At 48.5% G+C, this 21,927-nt stretch overlaps 1 protein-coding gene across 4 annotated transcripts; it reads left to right on the top strand.

Annotated features, from left to right (window-relative positions):
• The first annotated feature begins 1 nt into the window (after nucleotide 1).
• Nucleotides 2-16,750, top strand: TBC1D17 (TBC1 domain family member 17). 4 transcript variants are annotated; one of them, XM_083411424.1, is made up of 17 exons: nucleotides 2-72; nucleotides 526-624; nucleotides 1,186-1,260; nucleotides 2,481-2,592; nucleotides 2,792-3,005; nucleotides 3,527-3,638; nucleotides 4,788-4,952; nucleotides 6,076-6,204; nucleotides 6,417-6,520; nucleotides 6,655-6,749; nucleotides 8,291-8,407; nucleotides 9,291-9,391; nucleotides 9,495-9,594; nucleotides 10,060-10,157; nucleotides 12,547-12,663; nucleotides 14,013-14,099; nucleotides 15,471-16,750. In XM_083411424.1, exons 1-17 carry the CDS (start codon nucleotides 52-54, stop codon nucleotides 15,681-15,683), a joined length of 1,959 nt encoding a protein of 652 aa, XP_083267550.1. In that variant the 5' UTR covers nucleotides 2-51; the 3' UTR covers nucleotides 15,684-16,750. The 4 variants fall into 4 exon arrangements, with proteins under 4 accessions (XP_083267550.1, XP_083267549.1, XP_083267548.1 ...); XM_083411423.1 differs by having other exon boundaries at nucleotides 6,073-6,204; XM_083411422.1 differs by having other exon boundaries at nucleotides 3-72; nucleotides 2,789-3,005.
• Nucleotides 16,751-21,927: the final 5,177 nt, after the last annotated feature.

Here is a 21,927-nt window from a genome sequence, read left to right as displayed (position 1 = left end):
AATGGAGCAGGAAATGACGGATTGTTTTTCCGGAAGTGGCTGTGAGGGAGAATGGAGTTAGGGGGCTGCAGGGTGAGGGAGGCCTTCCCCGCAGTGGGGCAGGGCTGGCCAGGCTCCTCGGAGAAGGGGAGGCTTGGGGGGAGGGTTGGGTTTCCCCTCTCTCGGAGAGCTCACATTTGTCCCCCAGGAGCGGAGCGGGAGGGTCTCTTTCCTCCTCTTGAGCGCAGTGGGAGGTTGGTAGAGCGGCTCTCTAGTCCCCTCAGCTGGACAAGTTAGTGGGGAGAAGCGGAATCTGACCCCCTTCCTGGGTGGAAGTTCCTAAAAGGCCCTTGCTCTGAGTTGTCTTCATAAAGTCGCCCTTCCTCTTACTTTAGTGTTGTTGAGGGGGCCATAAAGTATGTTCCAGTGGCCTTAAGTTTGAGGCAGGGCTTCCCTTCCCCAGCTGCATTCTACAGAGGTGGGTGGGGTAACCAGTGAACCTCTTTCCTGTGCTGACCTCCTGTTTTTTCCCCTGTCCTCCTTCAGGTTGCATTTGAGAAGGATGGTGTCTATTTACACACCAGCGCAAAGCGTCATCCTGACCAGGATTCCCTGATTCCGGGGGTTATCCGCATAATCGAGAAGGTTGGTTGAGGTGGGATACAGGTTGGGGTTGGAAAAGGGATGAGGGAAGGGTTGTGCACCCAAGATAGGAAAAAGGTCAGCGCATGTGGTGTGTGGTGGTAGAATTTGGTTGGTATAGATTTCAGCATTCTGAGTACATTGGGCTTTGATTTTAAAGAGTGTTCCTAGCGCTTGTGATTTCAGAAGTAGGCTTGAAAAACAGTAAGCTGTGCCTGGTGACATTGTGAAAAGGTGTAGGCAGTACCTGGTGACATCTTGGAATATAGAGTGGGTGTAGGTTTGAAGAGATTTTCCACTAATTGGGGATGAGTCACTTTCGTAGGAGAAGGAAGAGGTATACAGAGGTGGCAATCCTTAGTGCTCAACGTAGTTTCTTATTCTTCCCTGAGGCTTGGAGAATCAGTAATGCTATTTGACTTTCCTTAAACTTATGTCATCTAGGTGATCAAATTCAGATTGCTTTGTTACAGCATCTGGATTCTTTTAGTAAAGTGTGTGTACACAGTTATGGATATCTTTTTTATGACTCTCTCATGAGACTGTCTTTCTCCATTTATTCAGGGCTCGGATACTTTGCTACAATGGACACCCATAGAAGAGTCATCAGATGCTGCTCAGATCACATATACCAAGAAGGTGAGGCCCTCTTTTTTGCTGGTATAAACTTCTACTGATATATTAAATCTTCATCACATTGTGTTCTAATAACATAAGTAATAAAACATCGTCCAAATAAAACATTATTTAGACTAGTGATTCATTAAAAAGTTTTGCCTGTACAGTATTGGGAACTGGTGTTTTAGTTTCCTTGTTCTTTTCATATCGCATTGCCATAGCCTCTCAAAAATGGTAGTTTTTTAGTTGGTTTCTGGGGGAAAGAGCTGTAGGACTGTGGAGCAGCTGCTGAGACTTCCCCACCATTTGAGTTGGTGTACTTAGATAGTTGTCCTGGGCTTCATTCCCATTAACCAGGACACAAAGCTGCAAATGTTACTCAGGAATGTGCCTTTACTGCTTTATGATTTGCACACAGGGGTCTATTCCCTGCTTTCTCCACCCCACCCCCTCTCTAGGAGGATCGTGGAGAATGAAGTGATGAGGGTATGCCAGTTCTCTGCTGTTCTATTTTCTAGAAAGGATGCCAAATTTTCCTCTGTTGATCAGAGCCAGTCCTGTAAATGGTAGAACAGAAAAAGTATCCTGTGATAAAGTTAAACCAGCAGAAATGTTGGACATTTGAAACTGCTTTATATTGAGTCAAACAACTGGCTCAGGGCTGCCCACTACAATTGGCGGCGGCTCTCCAAAGCATCAGACGGAGATCTTTCTCAGCCCTCCTGCACTAGATCTCTTTAATTGGAAATGCCAGGGACTGAGACTTTCTATATGCAAAGCATTACTGTTTCTTACGTTTTAAAACAGGAACACCCTAAGGAAGTGCTTATATCTTTAGATGCTCATTTATGGTTTTGTTCAGGATGGGGAACAATCTTCTATACTGTTTCCCATTCTCTTTAACATATAACAGTGCATTATTATTCCCCCCTAACAAGGAGGACTGTGTTTAGCGAATCCTGTGAGTTCTCCTTTATTTCTCATCCTAGGAAGTAGCCCCTCCATTGTGATGCAGAAAGGGAGCAGGGCAATTTCAGGTCTGTTAATGTTCATAAAGACAGGGATGTACTTCTGTTTAAAGAGGAGTCTGTCCTTCCACACTCAAATTCCTTTCAGTGAGACCAGGAGTTCAAAGTGTATTCCATTTAATTCATAACTTGTGTGAGCACCTCCTTGAAGATGATGAAATATAAGGAATTGGGTAGCTTCTGAAAGCTTTGATCTCTCTTTCCATTTTCCAGGACCCAGTGGGCTGCCAGCCCGAAGAAGAAATCTTTGATCCGGGGTATGAACCGGACTGGGCTGTGATCAGTACAGTGGGGACCCGGGCTCGGGCTCAAGAGGAAACAAATGGTAATCAAAAAGAGGACGGGGATGTTTGCTCCTTGGTATACTTAAGTGGCATAGTACAGGGATTGCTGGTAAAGATGCAACAAGGGATACAGGATGGAGGTAGGGGAGAAGAGGTAGCCGGCAAATGTGGGGCATTCTTTTCTGGTTCTCTTGACATCATCCCTTTTATATTTGTGCTTGGCTTTCCCTTCTCCAGCAGCTTCCGGGCCCAAATCTCCGGTCCCACGGGGTCAGTGGGCCTTCTCCCTCAGCTTGTCTGAGCTGAAATCCATCCGCAAGAGCAAGCCAGGTTTGGGCTGGTCATACCTCATCTTCATCACCAAAGATGGCATCTCCATTCAAGCCCTGCACTTCCACCGTGGAGGCACCAAAGCCCTGCTCAAGGCCCTCTGCAAATACGTTATCTTAGCCACGTGAGTGAGCGTGGTGCGGGGTACCTTATTTGTTCAAAAGATAAAGCGGTGGAAGTAAAGAGAAAACTCTTAAGTCAGATGTGGAAGGCACTGCCCGACTAGCCTCCAACTTCTGGGCCGCATTACTCAGGAGTGAGGCAGTCAGTTTGCATGAACTTGGAGGCAGGGAGCACTTTCCCCAGCACGGCAAATTAAAGAAGAAAAATAATATATACAATATTCAGTTCTGAACTAAAAACACCATCACAGTAAATTAGTTGGACTCAGACTGGCGTAAAATGTTTTCACACTTGCTTTTTAAAAGCAACAATGATGAGGCTATCCTTAGGAAGGGGATGTGATAGGTGCGGAGCCATCACTGAAAAGGCCCTGCCCATGGTGCTCATTCATTCATGGACCTGAAAGGAGGGCCTCTGATTTCGCTAATTTTGCAGCTTGTCCACTTGCCAGTGGTCCTTCAGATAACCTAACAGTTTCTGGAAGGCAATAAACTCACTCTGGTTTCTCTTCTCGCCTTGCAGCTCCCCCAAAGATTCCCGCCTCTACTTGGTTTACACACATGATTCGTACGCCCTCTCCCACTCCTTCGATGAGCTTCAACTCTTCGATGACAGCTCTTCCAACCTTGTGTCGGTGAGGCCCTTCTCCAAAATGCCCTGCAACTGCGACTTAAGTTCTAGTTCTGTGGTTCCCAATTAGCAAAGTACTGCGGACCCTCTGATTTTGAAAAGCCAAGTCATGGAACCCCCTACTTCTGAAAATGTTGATATCTCTTTGGTAGTTTTGTTATGTGAATGGCGCCACCATACCCTCCAACATGTCCCAGCGCAAAAACGGAGACGCGTGTCTTCCAAGCCATGCTTCTGCATGAGTCATGTGACCCGCATGAGAGCACGGCTCCCCAAAACAGGATGGATATGTGCTATGGACCTCCTGGTTGGGGGTCCACAGACCGCTAATTGGGAACCACTGATCTAGAGGATTAGAATTCAGAGAGGGTGTGTTTGTGTGGCCTGGTTCTGTGGGAGAAATCTAAAGACTTGTGGCAGTGGGATTATGTGGGAAGGGACAAAAGCTATAAACAGGGAGACTTGTCTGTTGTAGGTGCTGACACTGGTTAGAGCAGGGAGTTATGGGAACATGGGCTCCTGGGTTTCCTTGAACAAATTATATTAGAACAAGTTACAGGTAGGTAGCCGTGTTGGTCTGCTGTAGTCGAAACAATATAAAAAAAGTCCTTCCATTAGCTCCTTAGAGAACAACTAAGTTTGTTATTGGTATGAGCTTTAGTGTGCATGCACACTTCTTTAGATACACTGAAATAGAAGTCACCAGACCCTTATATCTAGTGAGAGGGTGGGGACGGGTGTTACTCAGAAGGGTGGTGGGAATGAGTGATCGGCTGATAGGTGTGGGAAACCTGTTGATGACTGTTAACGACTGTAATTGGTCTTACAGGAAAAAGCAAGGGGTGAGATGGCTAAAAATAGCTTTATCATGTATAATGAGATAAGAATCCAATGTCTCTATTCAGACCAGGTCTCTCCATGGTTTTAAGTTTGGTAATATATGTATTACCAATATATTTATTTATATATGAACAGAAAGGCAGTGATGGTAAAAAGTTGGGGTGGGTGGGTGTGTTTTGTATCTGGAATATTGATTATTGATGCAGAGCTGAGAAACCCAAATTGAATCTTAATTCAGCAAGGCTAGAATTGAGCAGCAAGCCAAAGGTGATATGTGGCTTCTTCTTTTTTAAGCCACCTTCTCTTTCCCTAGCGGTTCCTGCAAGATCCTTATGCTGCCACGTTTGGTGGCTTCTCCAAAGTCACCAACTTCTTCCGTGGGGCTCTGCACCATGAGGACGGCGTCATCCAGCATTCCCATGGCGACCCAGCTGCTGCCAACGTTGAGGATGAGACAGGCTTTGAAGTTATCACCTGTGTGAGTGTTGGAACAGGTAGCTCCACTGTGGGGCGGCGGAGAGGAATGGCACCCAGTGTATGTGTGTTTGTGTGTGCTTCTCTGTAGGCCAAGAGATCTTTGGCCATCTTTCCTTACTCCCAGCCACCCACTCACGCCTACTAGCCTATGATTTCATCAGAGGTGACTATTTGGGAGCGGTTGTGGGAGAATGTGAGCAAGGAAATGGGGGTGAATGCCAGAGAGATGGAGGGGTGGACATGAGCCCCTTTGCAAGAAAGCTCTTTCCACTGAACGAGGGCCAAGCAATCCATTCACACAGAGGCCTAAGGAGATTTGCGTCATGCTCACCCCAAACCCACCACCATCACACTACAACATTACAAGGCAGGCTTGGTGGTTGAAGCAGTTAGCCTCGTCTAGATGGTTTGTGCTGGGTATGTGAGTGGGGCGAGGCCTCTGTTGACCTCATTCTTCCTTGGAGCAGAATCCAGGGCCTTGACTTTCCGTGAATATACATGTGACTGACGAGGTAATTCCTGAGGGCTAGAGAACCAAGACTGTGGCTTCAAAAATGCTCTGATGTGTTCTTGGAACCCTCATGTTCTGCAGAAGCTTATTGGGGAATCTAAGGCAAGAGGATCTGTAAGAGTGGGCAAACGTGTAAAAGTAAGCTTTCCACCATTGCTGATCTTCCTCCACAGCATGCACCAATCTGAAATGCTTTCTGCTTGTCTTCTAGACCAGTTCTTCCCAATTAGCTAAGTGCTGTGGACCCCCTGCTTTTCAAAAGCCAAGCCATGGACCCCCACTTTTGAAAATTCTGATCTCTCTGTGGTAGTTTTTGTTGTGTTATGGTAGTTGTTTTATTATGTGCCATGGGTAGGTTTTGCAGACTCCCTGGGTTCCGTGGATCCCACCATTTAGGAACCACTGGTCTAGACGCAAATGTAGACAGGCACCCTAGAAAGTTTATTCCAATCCTTCCAGCGGTGCAGGGATTTTTCAGCAGGCATGCGTCAACCTAAAAGAGAGGTCCCCTCCCCCTCACTTGCCACCCCTTTATTTTCTCCATACCCCTTGGGAGGTATCTTTCCTTGACACTTCTTTTTAAGTTCCTTCCTCTTTTCTGCCCCGGCAGCAGGCACGGCTAGGAGAGCGTCCGTCTGTCCAGCGGGAGGCTCCCGTCTCGGAGCAGGAATGGGAGCAGCACTTGGACCCAGATGGGCGTGTGAGGGACCCCGCTGCCTTGCGCAGAAGGATCTTCGCTGGGGTGAGGCCTGTGGGGAGGAGAGAGCGAGAGGCCGTTGTTTGCAGGGGGAATTGGGGGTCTGTGCAGAAGCGTGAGTGGCTGCCTGTCAGGCCAGGGATATATGCAGCGTGGGGCCGTGTTGGTTTCCTTCCCAACTTCTTAGTGTCGTTCTTTGACACTTGGCCTAATTCACCTTCTCTCCACCCCCCCTCCCCACGGTGCTCCTCTTCCAGGGTCTCAACATGTCATCACGCAAAGAAGCCTGGAAATGCCTTTTGGGCTATTACTCATGGGACAACACCAGTGAAGAGAACAAGGCACAAGTGAGGAGGAAAACGTAAGTCTGGGTCAGGGTTATGGGGAAGCCAAAGGAGTACTGGAACTGGGGTTTGGAAGGAGGCGATCAGTCTGTGGGTCAGCATTTAAGGCTCTGAACTCTCTTAACAACTTTCTTCCCACGTGTGTCCACAGGGATGAGTACTTCCGCATGAAACTACAGTGGAAGTCGGTCAGCGAGGAACAGGAACAGCGGAACTCCTTGCTGCGTGGCTACCGCAGCCTGATTGGTCAGTATAAGTTATGGCTCTTGTTCCTCATTTGTTAGGAGTTCAACACCCCTCTTTGTCACAAGATATTTTCTTGCTTCGTTTTTGTTTTCCGTCCTCTTTCCCTGCCTGACAGCACAGCCTTGTGTGCACACAGCAAGAGGTTGGCGATCATAAAAACACTCTGTGGTAACAAGTGGTCCACATGCAAGAGACCTGCTGGATCAGTCCAAAGGGGTACCTAGTTTTTTGTCACCCTGTTTCCAGCAGTGGCCGGCCAGATAGATGCATTAAGAGAGCCCACAAGCAGGACGTGAAGGCAACAGTTCTTTCTAGCAACAGGAATGCAAGAGGGGGATGTACTTCTTCTGAGGATGAATGTTCTCTTTAGCAGTTGTGGCTATTAGCTGATAAATGAGAGCATTAAACCCGTGCTCTATGAATCTGTCTTCCTTTCAATGCCATCTAAGCCAGCAGCCAGCACCACATCTCGTGGCAGTAAAATTCATGGATGAATTATGCATTGTGTGAAGAGCCATTTTCTTTTATCCATCCTGCATCGATTGCCAATCAATTTAAGTGGCATTCGCATTCCAGGATTGTGGGAGGAGGGGGAGAATCTCACTCTTTCTAACTTTATAAACTTCTGTTTTGCCCCAATCATCTTTTTCTAAACTAAACGGATCCAAACACTTTTGCCTCATCTCTTAGAGGAGGTACTTCAGCTCCTATATTTTTTGGCAGCTTGGCTTTTTGCACCTTTTCCTTCTCTAAAATAGATCTTTTTAAAGGACGGGACTAGCAATGGAGGCTGGTCCTTTAGGGCAAATGGAGCACTGCCCTGCCAAACTCATTCTGCCCTTAGCTAGTACCCTGGATGGGGACAAAACTAGAACGGGCAAAGGTCGTAGCACAATAGTCAGAGCCTCTGCTTTGCATGCAGAAGGTCCCAGGTTCAATCCCCAGTGTCTCCAGATGGGGCTGGAAGAGAATTTGGTCTGAAGCCACAGAGGGCTGCTGCTAGTCACTGTAGGTAGCTGCACCCGTGGACTGACCCTGCATAAAGCACCTTCCTGTGTTCCCAAAATTAGTTGGCTCTCATTGGCTCTGATTCCACCTGCTGTTGGTCTCCCCGCCTTCTGCCCCATGAGGCATCAGCCACCACATTGGGGTGGGAGGAGGCCTAGCAGAATTGCACATAGTTTACCAAATGTGACCATTCCATAGACTTCCATAAAGGTGTTAGGACAGCCAAGCTGTCTTACTTTCAAAACATGGCATAAGTGTGCACCACCCACCCACCCCTTTAAGGGGAAGTACCAAGACTTTAGCTTGGAGCCTTCTGCATAAAAAGCCTTTGCTCTGCCACTGAGCTGGGGGCCCCTGGAGCTTTTCCTGGGGTTGTGCTTCTGCCGCTCGTCTCAGCTGTGTGTTGCTACTTTCTCTCACTCATTTGCCTCGTTACTGTCCTGTATTCGTCATCGCTTTGAGTGGCCTTTGGCAGAAAGGCAATAAACGAGTTTTATGGATAATTCATGGGGGGTGTCTGTCTGCCTTTGCAGAAAGAGACGTGAGCCGCACGGATAGGAACAACAAATTCTATGAGGGCAGCGAGAACCCTGGCCTGGTGCTCCTGAATGACGTGCTGATGACGTACTGCATGTACAACTTTGACCTGGGTGAGTTTGGAGGTGGGGAGGGAATGCCAGCAGTGTGCCATTGTAGAACCAGCTCAGGTTTGGGAGTCTTTGGCTAGTTTGGCCTAGGAGGGCCCCTTATCTTCCGTGAGGGAGGGGGAGAGTTGGAATCCAAAATCTCTGGAGGGCACCAGCACAGGGAAGACTGTTGCAGCCTTTTGCTAGTTTGGAGGTGGTGTGTACCATCTCTGATCTGGTCATGCTAAGTGGCAGCAGAATTCATTCCAGAATCTCCCATGGTGTCCCAAGGGGCTTGTGCTGTTTCAGATCCTGCTACACCCCCTTCTACCCCTCACTAGTCAAACCCAGAGATTTTGGACCACAACTCCTATCAGCCCCAGCTGGTGCTGCCATGCTATGCTGATGGAAGTTGTAGTCCAAAGCATCTGTAGCTCACCAGGTTGGGGGAGGCTAGTCTGCAGTAGGAGTGCCTTTTGTGGATGATTCCCTTAATGGTCTAGGCTACCCCAACAGTTGCCTGTTCTTGATGATCTTAGGCCCAAGTACTGCTGTGTGTATTCTGTGCTAAAATAAACCCATCACCTGTTTTCAAGCTTCACACAGCCACGTAGACTAGAAACGTCACTCTAGTATTAATTCCCCCCCCCCCCATGAAAATGAAAACTGAAATACTTGGGATACTGAATTCCATGCTGAGAAGTATGCACAATGCAGGCAGCCCTGCAGACTTCTCCAGCTAGTCTTTTATGGGTCCTCTTAACGCTCTGAACCCTCACCAGTCCCATGATTGTATCTCTCATCCCGTCATTCAGCAACACGCTAGTAGAAAGAGAAAATAATTTGGTGAACCTGCAGCTTCAGTTGTAAAACCCAGTGGCTTCATGTCTTTTGCTTCCTTGCACAGGCTACGTTCAAGGCATGAGCGACCTCCTGTCCCCCATTCTCTACGTCACCCAGAACGAAGTGGATGCCTTCTGGTGTTTCTGTGGTTTTATGGAGCTGGTGGTGAGTACATGGCCTGGGAGAGCTCAGAAAGGGCCTTGCAGCTGTTCCAAATGTCACCTTCTTTCCATAAACTTGTCCATGTACTCTCACTTTCTGCCCACAGCACCGCAATTTTGAAGAAAGCCAGGAGTCCATGAAGCGACAGCTGTCTCAGCTCAATTTGCTCCTCAGGGTGCTGGACCCCCCACTCTGTGACTTCCTAGGTACTTGTGCGCCTAGTTCTGGGACTGCTGAAAGCTGGGTGGTTTAAACATATGTTGTCTGGAAAGGACAGGTCTCCTATTTGTGGGTGCTTGTTTTTAATAATGAAATACAGTAGGTGAATTTGGAGCTCCTATTCAGGTCCACAAACTGAGCTCACCACTTTCTTTGCTTTTTATTTTTCTTCACTTCCCCAGCTTTGTATAACATCTTCCCTGATGAAGAGTTCTGGATAATTCAAAAGCTTGCCACAGTTTGTGCGTCATTTTGACTGCTTTCAATAAAAGGGTGTAGGGGTTCAATTAATTATTTTGGGGCTCTTTCATTTAGTCTCTGGCTAATTCCTTCAAAAACTTAAAGGAAGCAAAGACTGAAGCAAGTGAGGCATTTCTTAATCTTTGGAATTCCTGAGTGTATAAAACAATCTGTTACTGACTCCTGCTGCCCTTTTTGGCTACTTCTCTCAGACTCTAAGGAATCTGGCACCTTTTGCTTCTGCTTCCGATGGATCTTGATCTGGTTCAAGAGGGAATTTGCCTTCTCTGAAATTCTTCAGCTATGGGAGGTGAGACTGAATTAAGAGAAACAGGCTTGTTTTTGTTTGCTTTATGTGGGGAGAGGATCTCTGGCTGGGGAAAACATAAGTTACATTGTCATGATGGGATTTCAGCATTGGAAAGGCAAGAAAAATGGGAACAGGAGAGAGAATAAACAGACTTCTGGTTTGCAGTGTTGAGGTTTGAAAGTAGAGAAGGCAGCAGGGAGGGATGTTTTCTGAAGAACGCAGCCTCAACCAGTTTGGCTAATGGCAAGGCATGATAGCTGTTGTCCAGTGGTTTTCAACAAGTGTGCCGTGGCACCTTGGGGTGATGTGAATGACGGTCAGGGGTGCTGCAGGCAACACTGGCCTCTGTCCCTTTTTCCTTCCCTCCCTCCCTCCTCTGATGCCCTCTTGTGTCTGCCTCCCAAAGGCTTGCACATCTGTTCGTTGCAGTAGCCCTGGCTACAAGCTCCCCAGGCAAATGGTGCTTCTGGGGCTGGCCAGGGGGTGCTTCCCAGGTCCCTGTGGGGCAGTGTGAGGAGGTACCTCTCTTTGGGGCGGGGGCAGCTCAGAGACCAGGGGCAGCAGCTGCAGCTGCCCAGAGGGCTCCTAAAGAGAGGAGGCTGAGGCCGCACTCCACAAGGGAGGGTGTATGAAAAAAGGTGAAAGGCTGTCGGCTCTGCAGGCAAGGGGGTGGCATAACGGCTCCTGAGCCCCACAGGGGTGCCGCAGAAAGGATGTAGTTGGTCAAGGGAGTCAGGGCCTCAAAAAGGTTGAAAACCTCCTCTGTAGTCTATCAACATCTGGAGGGCCACAGGTTCCCCCTTCCCAGTCATATACAGTTCCTAGGTGGTCTTCATCTAAGTTCTGGCCAGGCCTGGATGTATTAAGCTTCAGCAAAGTAACTGCATTCTAAGCCTTCCAGCCAAATGTTTCCACAAGCCACTTGAGAGCTGCATCCTCATAGTGCTCCACAGGGATGCCAGCATCCTTCTTACTTCTCCTGACCACAATCCGTTGGGCTATATATACAGGGAAGGGCCTTAGCTCAGTGGTAGAACATCTGCTCTTCCTACAGGGGGTCCCAGCTTCAATCTCCAGGTCAGACTAGGAGAGAATCCTGCCTGAAAGAGCTTCTGCCAGTCAGTGTAGACAGTACTGAGGTAGATGGACAAATGGTCTGCCTCAGTGTAAGGCAGGTTCTTGTGATCCTGTCTATAAGAGGTAACCCTTAGTTATCGCTGGGTGGGTTTACTTCTGTGGGCATGTTGGCTTTCCATGAGCCCCTTGGTCTCCTCAGTCTATGGTTAGCTGAACAGAACTGCCTGGCACATCCTGTATCTGCACTTTGAGCATGGGGGTGAAGTGCTCGTGGCACGCAAGCTGAGAGGTACTCCTTGGCACACCCAAAATGTCACCTAGGATCTCTGGGAGGACCACCTGGACTGTGCACTGCAGCCACTTGCCAGGGGTGAGCGCTATAGGCGCAGTTTCAGGCTAACAGGATATTGAGAACTTGGAAGGAATATTTGGGAGTGCCTCTGAGTTGCTTGTGCGTGGCTGGACAGTCCAGATGTAGAGCCCAGCTGTGTCATCCATGGGTTCCTTGAGAAAACCTTTGCCCTCTTCCTTCCCCTCAAACCCCAAAGATCACCTGGTAAACTGGATCAGAGGGTTAACTAGTTTTACCGCTGGAACTAGTAAATACAGCCTAAAACAAATCAGATGTCTTTAGCTGCAGAGCCTTGCTACAGCCATGAGGAATAGTTGCTTTGGTTTAGAGGTCCGGGTTATTTATAGCTCCTCCAGCTTTCAGTTTCTAACCACCTAGTTCTAAAAAAGGTTCCATGCCTCCCCTTTCGCCCCAGATCAGAACAAGCCTAGTTATTTGAACCACATACTTAGGCTTTTAAAAAAAGTCACTAAGTATGCAAGGTTGTGTTCAGGAAACAAAATAAGGAAAGCAAAATGTTTTTTCTCACGTAATTCCTGCCCTAGATGAAGCAGGCAGGTGCTGCAGCTTACTTGGTTGCAGGAGAGGCGTATCAGGAAGCAGACGCAGAAATCTCATTGTCCCTCTTTCTCTTTGATGGAGGAGTGCTTCGTGAGCATCTTGCTAAAGCTGGTTTACTCTAACCTGAGCTGTGTTCTTGTCTGGGGCTTAGTTCAAGGACACAGCATGACCTGGGAAGCCCAGGCTTCTAGTCAGCCAATGACTTCCAGCTTCTGGGGGACGTCGCCCACCAGCAGCTACAAGCAGCATGTCCCATTAGAAATAGATTCACTCTGGCTGATGCAGAGCCAGACATTAGCAGAGGATTACACCCGGCAGGATGGTACAGAACACTCCTGACAATGGGTTATGGTGCGCTTCCTCAATCCATGTGCCGTGTGTCTGTCCCTCTGATCCCAGGTGCTGTGGACGGGACTGCCTTGCCCCAATTTCCACCTGCTGGTGGCTTGTGGCATTCTGGATGCAGAGAGGCAGGCACTCATGAACTCTGGCTTTGGCTTCAATGAGATCCTGAAGGTGAGCACTGTGGAGCTTGGGGGCCTAACTCTTGCCATGTGTGGGCTTAGGACAGAGATGGGGAAGCTGTGGCCCTCCAGTAGCTGCTGGACTCCCACTCCCATCAGCACCAGCCAGCTTGACCAACGGTCAGGGACAGTGGAAGCTGTGGTTCAGCAACATCTGGATGGCTGCAGGTTCCCCATGCCTGCTCTAGTACATTAAGCCATGCAATATTCGTAGGTGGTATAGCATCTAGATCAAGGGAAGTTATAGTGCCACTGTATTCTGCTCTGGTCAGACCTCACCTGGAGTACTGTGTCCAGTTCTGGGCACCACAGTTCAAGAAGGACACTGACAAACTGGAACGTGTCCAGAGGAGGGCAACCAAAATGGTCAAAGGCCTGGAAACGATGCCTTATGAGGAATGGCTAAGGGAGCTGGGCATGTTTTGCCTGGAGAAGAGGAGGTTAAGGCGGGATAGGATAGCCATGTTCAAATATATAAAAGGATGTCACATAGAGGAGGGAGAAAGGTTGTTTTCTGCTGCTCCAGAGAAGCGGACACGGAGCAATGGATCCAAACTACAAGAAAGAAGATTCCACCTAAACATTAGGAAGAACTTCCTGACAGTAAGAGCTGTTTGACAGTGGAATTTGCTGCCAAGGAGTGTGGTGGAGCCTCCTTCTTTGGAGGTCTTTAAGCAGAGGCTTGACAACCATATGTCAGGAGTGCTCTGATGGTGTTTCCTGCTTGGCAGGGGGTTGGACTCGATGGCCCTTGTGGTCTCTTCCAACTCTATGATTCTATGGTTGTTTTTTCTTTAAAGAAGCAAAAGGTGATTTATGTGCTACACCTGCTTCTGAAAAGTATGGTCAGGGTTGCTCCGAAGGCTCAAAAGCCAAAACAAACAAGGGCCCCATTCATTCTCCCTCACTTCCTCCCCTCCTCGTGGCTCTTCGTTTTCTTGGGCCCGGCTCCATTCTGCCAGCTCCAATCTGCCTTTGCACCACACTGCAAATTTCCTGCTGAACGCTTAGATAGCAGACGAGCCATAGTACGATCCATCTGTTTGGTTAAGGAGCAATGCTTATCTTTCCCCCCACTGATCTCGGTCTTCCCCAGGAGCGTCTTGAGCTTGGCCCTTTGCCTTTCTATATACCTGGCTTTTCCTCTGTAAGGCTTTCCCAGTCCACTTTGCATAGCACATTCCTGACTAATGCCACTTTGCCACAACCTGCCCTTCTCTCTCTCTCTCTCTCTCTCTCTCTCTCTCTAAAAGAGCATTTCTTTGTGTGTTTTCCCCCTCCTCTTTGTTGTTCCTAGTTAGCCTTCTGAGTTTCTTGATTTCTGTGTCTGCATTTTCACAGCACATCAATGAGCTTACCATGAAGATGAGTGTGGAAGACATCTTATGCCGGGCCGAGGCGATCTACAGGCAGCTGGCAGCTACTCCAGTGAGTCTTGCGCTCCCCCCGCCCCCTAGTCCAGCATGAATGAAGACCTCTGTACCTTGGTATCCTCTAAGGAGGTGTGGAGCCTCTAAGCATTCCTTAATGCTGCACACCCTGGGCAAGCTGACAGTCCTCTATCCTTACCCTTGGCCACCTCATAGCAAAACGGATACATAAAATAATCATGATCTGGTTAGCAAGCTTCTGCGAGTGAACAAGGTAGCAAGCATCTCGCTTGCTCAGGGAGACACATTAAGCAAAATGGAAATGCAGCTGGTTCCTCTTGTGGCTTCAAAATATAGCGCTACCGAGAGCAGATTTAAAGATGAGGGTTGCCAACCGGCAGGCCCCAAAACTCAGCACAGTAGGTCCTCCATGCTATGCATGTCATCTTTTCTTACAAACAAAAATGCTTGCTGCCTGGAGTGTTGCTGACCAGGGAGCCAGCCAGCCATACCCTTTCCCAGGGTACTCCATTGCCACACACCCTGGTATCCCTCCCCTCCCCCTCCAGTAGTAAGTCAGTATTCTATGTCCGATGAGCATTCTCAGTCCTTATGATGTTGTTTTTTGAGGGTTTCCCCTGTTTTGGGAGGAGACACAAAGAATGTTGTTTGCCACTGGAACATCGACTCTGGGAACTGGACCCCTGTTAACTTCCCCCACTGTTATCTGCATGCTGGAAGTTTAAGCTGGGGTGCTGAAGACGCTGCTCAGGGAGCACACGCAGTTTGCCATTTCATACCATACGTAATCTACAGAATTCACTGCCCCTAGGATGAGGTGATGATACCCTACACACTGGCTGGTGTAGAGTGGTTCTATCAACCATGGCCAGGAGCTATGATGACTAAGGGAAGCCTCCACATTCAGAGGGAGCGTGAAAACCAGTTGCTGGGGGACCCTGCAGGGGAGAGGACTGCTGCCTCCAGGCCCTGCTTGAGGGTTGCCAGAAACATCTGGTTGGCCATTGGGCGATAAAGAACCCTGGATTAGATTGACATTTGGTCTGATCCTGCAGGACTCTTCTTATGTGCCACACTTCAAGGGTTTGGTTTTTGTTGTTGCTTTTTTGTACATCTTATTAAAGGAAGCTAAAATAATGAATTCGGCTCTAAGGGCACATTTGCTGGTGGTTCTCCAAGGTCTCAGACAGAGGTCTTTTCTCTTGCTATGTATTTGATCCTTTCAGCTGGAGATGGCAGTCATTGAACTTGGGGGTTTTCTGCCTGCACGTGGTCCCAGCCTTCATATGCCACTGAACCAGTGTGAAACCAAGCCACACCACTGTGGCAGTGTGCTTTTGAATCGGGTGTGAGCCAGAGGGGGTAACTTTTCCTAACAAATAAAATCTCCGTTTTCCCTTTCTCCCAGGATTTACCCCGTAATGTCCAGGAATTGCTGGGGCTCTCTGAGGGCAAATCTCCAACTCCCAGCACTGACACAGCCAGCTCCCCGCAGCCGCTGTCACCCAGCCAGGCCCAGGAGATGGAGCTGACGGACAGTGTTTCCCCAAGCCAGCCAGACAGCAGCATCGAAATCCTGCCTACTGAGGAGGCCTCCACCTCGCAGTCTCTCACTCCTTGAAAACCTGTTGCTGTTGCTGCTGCTGCCACCCCCACCATCTTCTTAACACAAGCACTTTAACCAGATAAGGGTGAGGGCTGGGAAGGGAGGCAGAGTAGAGGCTTTGGGGTGTGTGTTTTTTTCCTCCCTGGGATTTAATTAGTCAAACAAACATCAACCCTCTCTAAAGGCAAGTAGGGCTTGGGAACGGCTGTGTTCTTCCAGAGTTCCCCAGTGCTCAGTGTGCCTTTCCCACAATGCACTGGGGCATGGCCATCTCTCTTAGAATGCAGAAGGTCTCGCTTTTGAGGTCAACTTCCTTCCCGGGATGCGCAGAGACAGAAAGGAGCAAGTTGAAGGCATCTATGCCTTTCTCTTCCACTTTGGGTTCTGAAGTGTTGCAGCTGAGTCTCCTAAATTCTCCCTTCCGTTCCCGCTGCCTTTTTTCATGACGTACCTGTTTTGCTTCTATGTCATGCACACCTCCCTCTGTGGCATTTGAGGCTTGTCTACTAAGCATCAATCTGATGGCGACATCTTTATTATTATTTTTGTTACTGTTTCCGGTTGCTAATGAAACCTGTGCCTCAGCCCACAGAAGCTAGGAAACACAAGTTCTTTGGCAAAGAGAAATGAGGGGCAGCAGATCAGAGCAACTGGAAATGAGGAGTCCTTAGCAAGAGGCTAGTTGGTGGAGAGAGGCTTGGTTCTCGCTGAGAAGAACATGGAGTCGGTGGTTACGGCAGCGGAGGCTGCAAGGCAGAGCTCTTAGTTCCTTGGTCCTTTGCCAGGGAGTTCCTGTTGACGTAGCTCCTTGTGCTTCCCTCCCTTGGCTGGAAGATTGTCTCCCTCCCTATTTGCCGCATTCCTTTTTTTAGTGGGTTGCTTATGAACTGACAACAGTTGCATACAAGGGGAAAGGATCTCTGATTTTGTTCTTCTGTGCCTCTCCAGCCTAGCGGGCATGTGGGTTCGATGCTTTGTCTGCATATGCCCCACTTCTGATTATCGAACTGCATCCTTCTCAGCCCTTACCTTGGCTCCTTCATTTCCTTTATAACATAACATTAAAAATGTAGTGTCACTCATTGGTGTTTCTGTATCTTGGATGGAAAACTGCTCCGAGCTGCTCATGTTGGATGGGCTGAGCTGAGAGGTGTGAGGGAACGAAGGGGCGGGAGTGTTTGACGTCCGTTTCCCCTTTCTTCCTAAAATGCTATGGTGCACGGACCTCTGTCTCCCACAGTGCATATGCTTATTTAAAACTAGTTTGATCCCTTGGTTCTCCCAAAGATCCCTCAATCATCAAAGTGCTGCTCCTTCCAGAATTGGAATTCCCAGGCTACCCAAAACAGAAGCCCACAATAGCTTTGCCTACTTGCAGCTAGGGTACACCTGTGTCTTAGTGCATGTAGAAAACCACGGAGTCTGTGTGAGACCACGACATGTCATTTTGCCTTAGGAAGTGTTTCCCAAACTTGGGTCTCCAGTTGTTGTTGGACTACAATTCCCATCATCCCTTACCCACTGGCCCTGGTGGCTAAGGACGATGGGAGTTGTAGTCCAGCAACAGCTGGAGACCCAGGTTTGCGAAACCCTGCCGTAAAGTATGGTAGATGAGGTGATTTTTCACTCATTTCTGCCCCCCAGTGTGGGTGCCTCCACACCTCCAAACAAAGCAAGAGCCAGCCTGACCTCCCAAGTGGTGAGTGAGATCATATTACCCTGCCGCTGTGTTTTCAGTGTAGATTCAGTGGTCTCGGCTGTTGGTTGTCACTTGGAACATAGGAAACTGTTCCAATATACTGCCTGGCAGTGGCCCTCCAGGCTTCAGGAAGGTGCTTCTCTGTCCTGACTGGAGATGCCAGGAACTGAACTGGAGTCCTTCTGCATACAAAGCACATGCTCTGTTACTGAGCTATGACTCCTCCCCAGCTTCCACGGAACTCATGGATTTTAACCCCTGCAGTACCAAATGTTTTTGTCTTAAAAGGTAAAGGGACCCCTGACCATTAGGTCCAGTCACAGATAACTCTGGAGTCTTACCGCTTAATAAATCCTATCTGTTGTTATTGGACTCTTATGGGGGAGAATGGAAGACCTAGCTAAGAGTCCTGGGTTCAGGGAAGGGGGGGGGGGAGGCAATCTAGAAGGAAGGTGGGGTTTCTGATAAGAAAGGACTTAGAAATGAGCTGTTGCCTTTGGCCTGTATGGTTGCGCTGGGAGGTCAAATACTCCAGAGAAGGGATTTAAATTACGTAGTGTATAATGAGATAAAACTTGAGCCCTAAAGCTTCTAATTCCTAGCCTTCTGTGTCTGAGGCCTCGGGCCAGAGCCTTGTTAGAATAAAATTATAAACTCAAGCTAAAAAGCAGGGGGCCCTGGTCAGCTTAGTTGTCCGAGGCCCAGAGCAAGTGTATCTGGCTGCCTGCCCCCCTACTCTGCATGGGCCTGATTTCTAGTGCCACTAAGATGCTTGAAAAGAAAAGCAGGCAAGGGACCACCCAAGATTTGCAAGCATGGTAGGTTTCCATCAAAAAGGCCATGTGGGTTTGTTTGTTTGAAAAAGTGTACTGTATATGTTTTGCTGCTCATCATTCCAGAAGATTGGCACCCAAAGAGACCTTGGATATTGGGATATTCTCTGGATGGGATGTGGTTGTACAAGAGCTAGTGGGATCCTAGAAGACAGAAAGGCCACAGGGGGCTTGGAAAGGAGGCTGTGGGGCCCAGGAGAGGGAGGATAGTTGTTGGGAGAGGTGGCCTCTCCATAGCTATCTTGGTTGGCAACTGGGAGGAGGGGCGGGGGAGAGCAGAGAGCAGATGGTACATTCTCAGGAGACTGATTTGGCCCCAGGGCCATCCAGTTGCTAACCCTTGTGTGTTCAAGCTGCTGTCCGAGAGTGGCCTAGTTGCACGTGTCCGTGTTGCAGAAAGAGGGCAAGCTTCAGCCTCTGCAAAAAAAAAAAGAGAAGAGAAAAGTAATCATCTACTTCTTCACCTCACAGTGGGTTTAAAAAGAGAACAGGCTTGAGAATTTGCCTTTTTTTTTTTTTTTACAGTCTCTGCAGCAGAGCAAAAGAGACCACTGCAGTGAATGCAGCAGCATTGCTTTCCTCTCTCCTCTCCTCTCCTCCCCCCCCCCCACCCAGCGCTGCAGGAGAGTAATGCAGGGAAGTGGTGATGCAGTACTAACTGGCTATTCACACAGTATCACAAATCTTGGCTATTTGCCTGGCTTTCCTTGCGCTCCTGTGCCCTCCTTTTCTCTCTTGCTTGCTTAGACATCCACCGGTGGGTTTTGGGATGGGGGAAGCGGGTGGGTGGGAAGGAGAGAGAAGGAGCCTCCGCACAGCACTGCAGGGGGAGCTGGATCTTGGGGCTTCTGTCCTCTTCTCGTGTCCCCAGTGCCTCTAGCTGCATTCATAAAACTGCCACTTGCAGCAACCTGGTTTCATTCATAAAGGGGGGGAGGGGGGGAGAGGAAGAATTCAGCTGCAGAGTCGGAGAAGGAGGTCAGAGCGGGTGAAGAAGAAAAAAAGGAGAGGACTGCATCTCCCACAGCAGCAGTCCTAGATACTGGGGGCATCTGCGAAAGGGGGAATAACAGCCAGGTCCCTGGTTGCCTGCTGTTTTGTGCACCCCCCCTTCCCTTCTTGCAGGCAGCTGCAAACCCATTTCCCACCTGAACTTACCCTCAAGCTACTGCTCCCTGCTACCAAATGGGTGTCCCAGACTACTTTGCCCCCCTCCCCGCAGAGATGAGAGCCAGGGAGAGATGCACCTCCATTTCAGCTCAAGCGCCTGGCTTGCTCTGCCTCCTTCCTGTTAATATCTGCAATACCCTGGCCTTTATATAGCATTTTACAGACTTTGACGTGTGTCAGATGCGTTCATCCTTAGGCTGGAGCTATACACGCAGCAGAGAGGCTGTGCCGTTTCATATGACAGGTGCAGGAGGGATGTTACCTCTAATGTTCTCCAAGGCTCTTGGGTTGCCTACTTGCAAGTACAAAGCAACCAGACTAGAGATCTGGCTGCCGTAGTTCTCCTTTGTATACCAGTTGCTTGTTTTCCTGATATACAGCTTTTGGCAAAGGCCGAGCATCTTAAAATGGTACCCACATCCTGCAAACCGATCCAAAAAAAGACCAACAACCAATATTGGTGCATAAGTCTGTAGTTCTCTTCTGCTTTTATTCTCACAACAACCCCGTGAAGTAGGTTAGGCTGTGTGCGTTTGTGTTTGTCTGGAACTGGCTACAGGTCAGTGAGTTGAGTGAGTTTTTCTTCCCAGTTTTAGGCCTTTCCTGCACAACACCTTTAAAGCAGTACCATACCACTTCAAACCAAATAACCCTGGGAATTGTAGTTTGTTAAAAACCCTTGACAAGTTGTTCCCCTCACAGAGCTACAGTTGTCGGAGTTCCCTGGGAAGACGGATTGGCAGTTAAACCACTCTTGAGATCTGGAGCTCTGGCGAGAACAGGGTCTCCTGAGAACTCTCAGCACCCTTTGCAAACTACAGCTCCCACAATTCTTTAGGGAAAGCTACAACTTTTTAAAAGCGATAAGATGCTGCTTCAAAGGCATAGTGCAGAGATGGGGCCTTAGGTTGGCAATTCTACCTCCCATCAATTGCAGGGCTGGCTTTAGCATGTGTTTTTAACCATTACAAACTAACTTTGGTAATTGTAAAAAAGAAAAGAAAAAAAGTCCTGTATCTTCAGAATGTCTCTGCACATATCTTAGGAGTTCTTATTTTTTGTTTTTTGGGTGTGTTTTTTGCTGCATATTGGAGAACTTCCTAGTGGGATCTCAAAAGAAAATGCAAGGGTAGGAGGTTTGTGGGTTTCAGGTCTTACTGCTCCCGTTTGTTTACTTCTGCAACACACATAAAATGTATGTTGCTGAAACTAGCTTTCCTCCACACAATTTTTTTCCTTAATGCTGCCGACAGTACACAATATAAGCATATGCCTCATTCAACCAGGGCATCACATTTATGGGGCTAGCTAGAGTTAAAGATGCTTGGGAGCAAGCTAGTATTCAGAAGCACTAGTGCCTCTAACTCTGGAGGCACAGCCTAGGCATCTAAGCTAGTAGCCATTGATAGTCTTGTCCTCTGCGAGCTTGCCCAACCTTCTTTTAAAGCCATCAAAAGTTGGTGACCATCACTGCCTCCTGTGGCAGTGAGTTCCACAGTTTAACTATGTGCTGTGTGAAGTAGTACTTTCTCTTCGCTGTCCTGCATCTTCCCACTTTCAGCTTCATTGGTTGTCCATGAGTTCTTGTGTTATGAGAGAAGGGTAACAACTTTTATAGGGACGCGGGTGGCGCTGTGGTCTAAACCACTGAGCCTCTTGGGCTTGCCTATTGGAAGGTCAGTGGTTTGAATCCCTGTGACGGAGTGAGCTCCCATTGCTCTGTCCCAGCTCCTGCCAACCTAGCAGTTCAAAAGCACGCCAGTGCAAGTAGATAAATAGGTACCGCTCCGGCGGTAAATGGCATTTCTGTGTGCTCTGGCTTCCGTCATGGTGTTCCGTTGTGCCAGAAGCAGTTTAGTCATGCTGGCCACATGACCCAGAAAAGCTGTCTGTGGACAAACACTGGCTTCCTCGGCATGAAAGCGAGATGAGCACCGCAACCCCATAGTCTCCTTTGACTGGACTTGAAAGTCCAGGGGTCCTTTACCTTACCTATGTTATAAGAAAATAGGTAAAGGTAAAGGGACCCCTGACCATTTGGTCCAATCGTGGCCAACTCTGGGGTTGCGGCGCTCATCTCGCTATACTGGCCGAGGGAGCCGGCGTACAGCTTCCGGGTCATGTGGTCAGCATGACTAAGCCGCTTCTGGCGAACCAGAGAAAATAAACTGCTCCTTTTCCCTTATGGGGTACCCAAGAGCTTGTATAGAGTCCTTATGTAGGTTTTCTTTCCATAGGAGAAAATAACAGAGGCCAACCAGAGAATATTGAGAAGCAAAGCAGCTCGTAAGCCTTATCTTTATTAAACTGTTGCAACAGGGTGCTCACCCCCCCCCCCCACGCAGGAGGGAGGAGGAACCCAGAACATTGATGTGCAAGCACCACCTACCCTGTAGCTCAAGACCATTTAATATATATTAAAAATATATAAGACCTTAGAATTCCTATAACACCTAACAACTTTGTTCTTACTACTTTCTCTATGCTGCACATAATCTTCTAAACTTACTGCGCGTCTTCTAATGGTTAGCCCATTGGGGTGAAGAGGTCACCAGAC

This window comes from Podarcis tiliguerta (assembly GCF_965153285.1).
Source record: "Podarcis tiliguerta genome assembly, chromosome: 13".
Classification (NCBI taxonomy): domain Eukaryota; kingdom Metazoa; phylum Chordata; class Lepidosauria; order Squamata; family Lacertidae; genus Podarcis; species Podarcis tiliguerta.
This window is presented reverse-complemented; position numbering and strand designations above follow the sequence as displayed.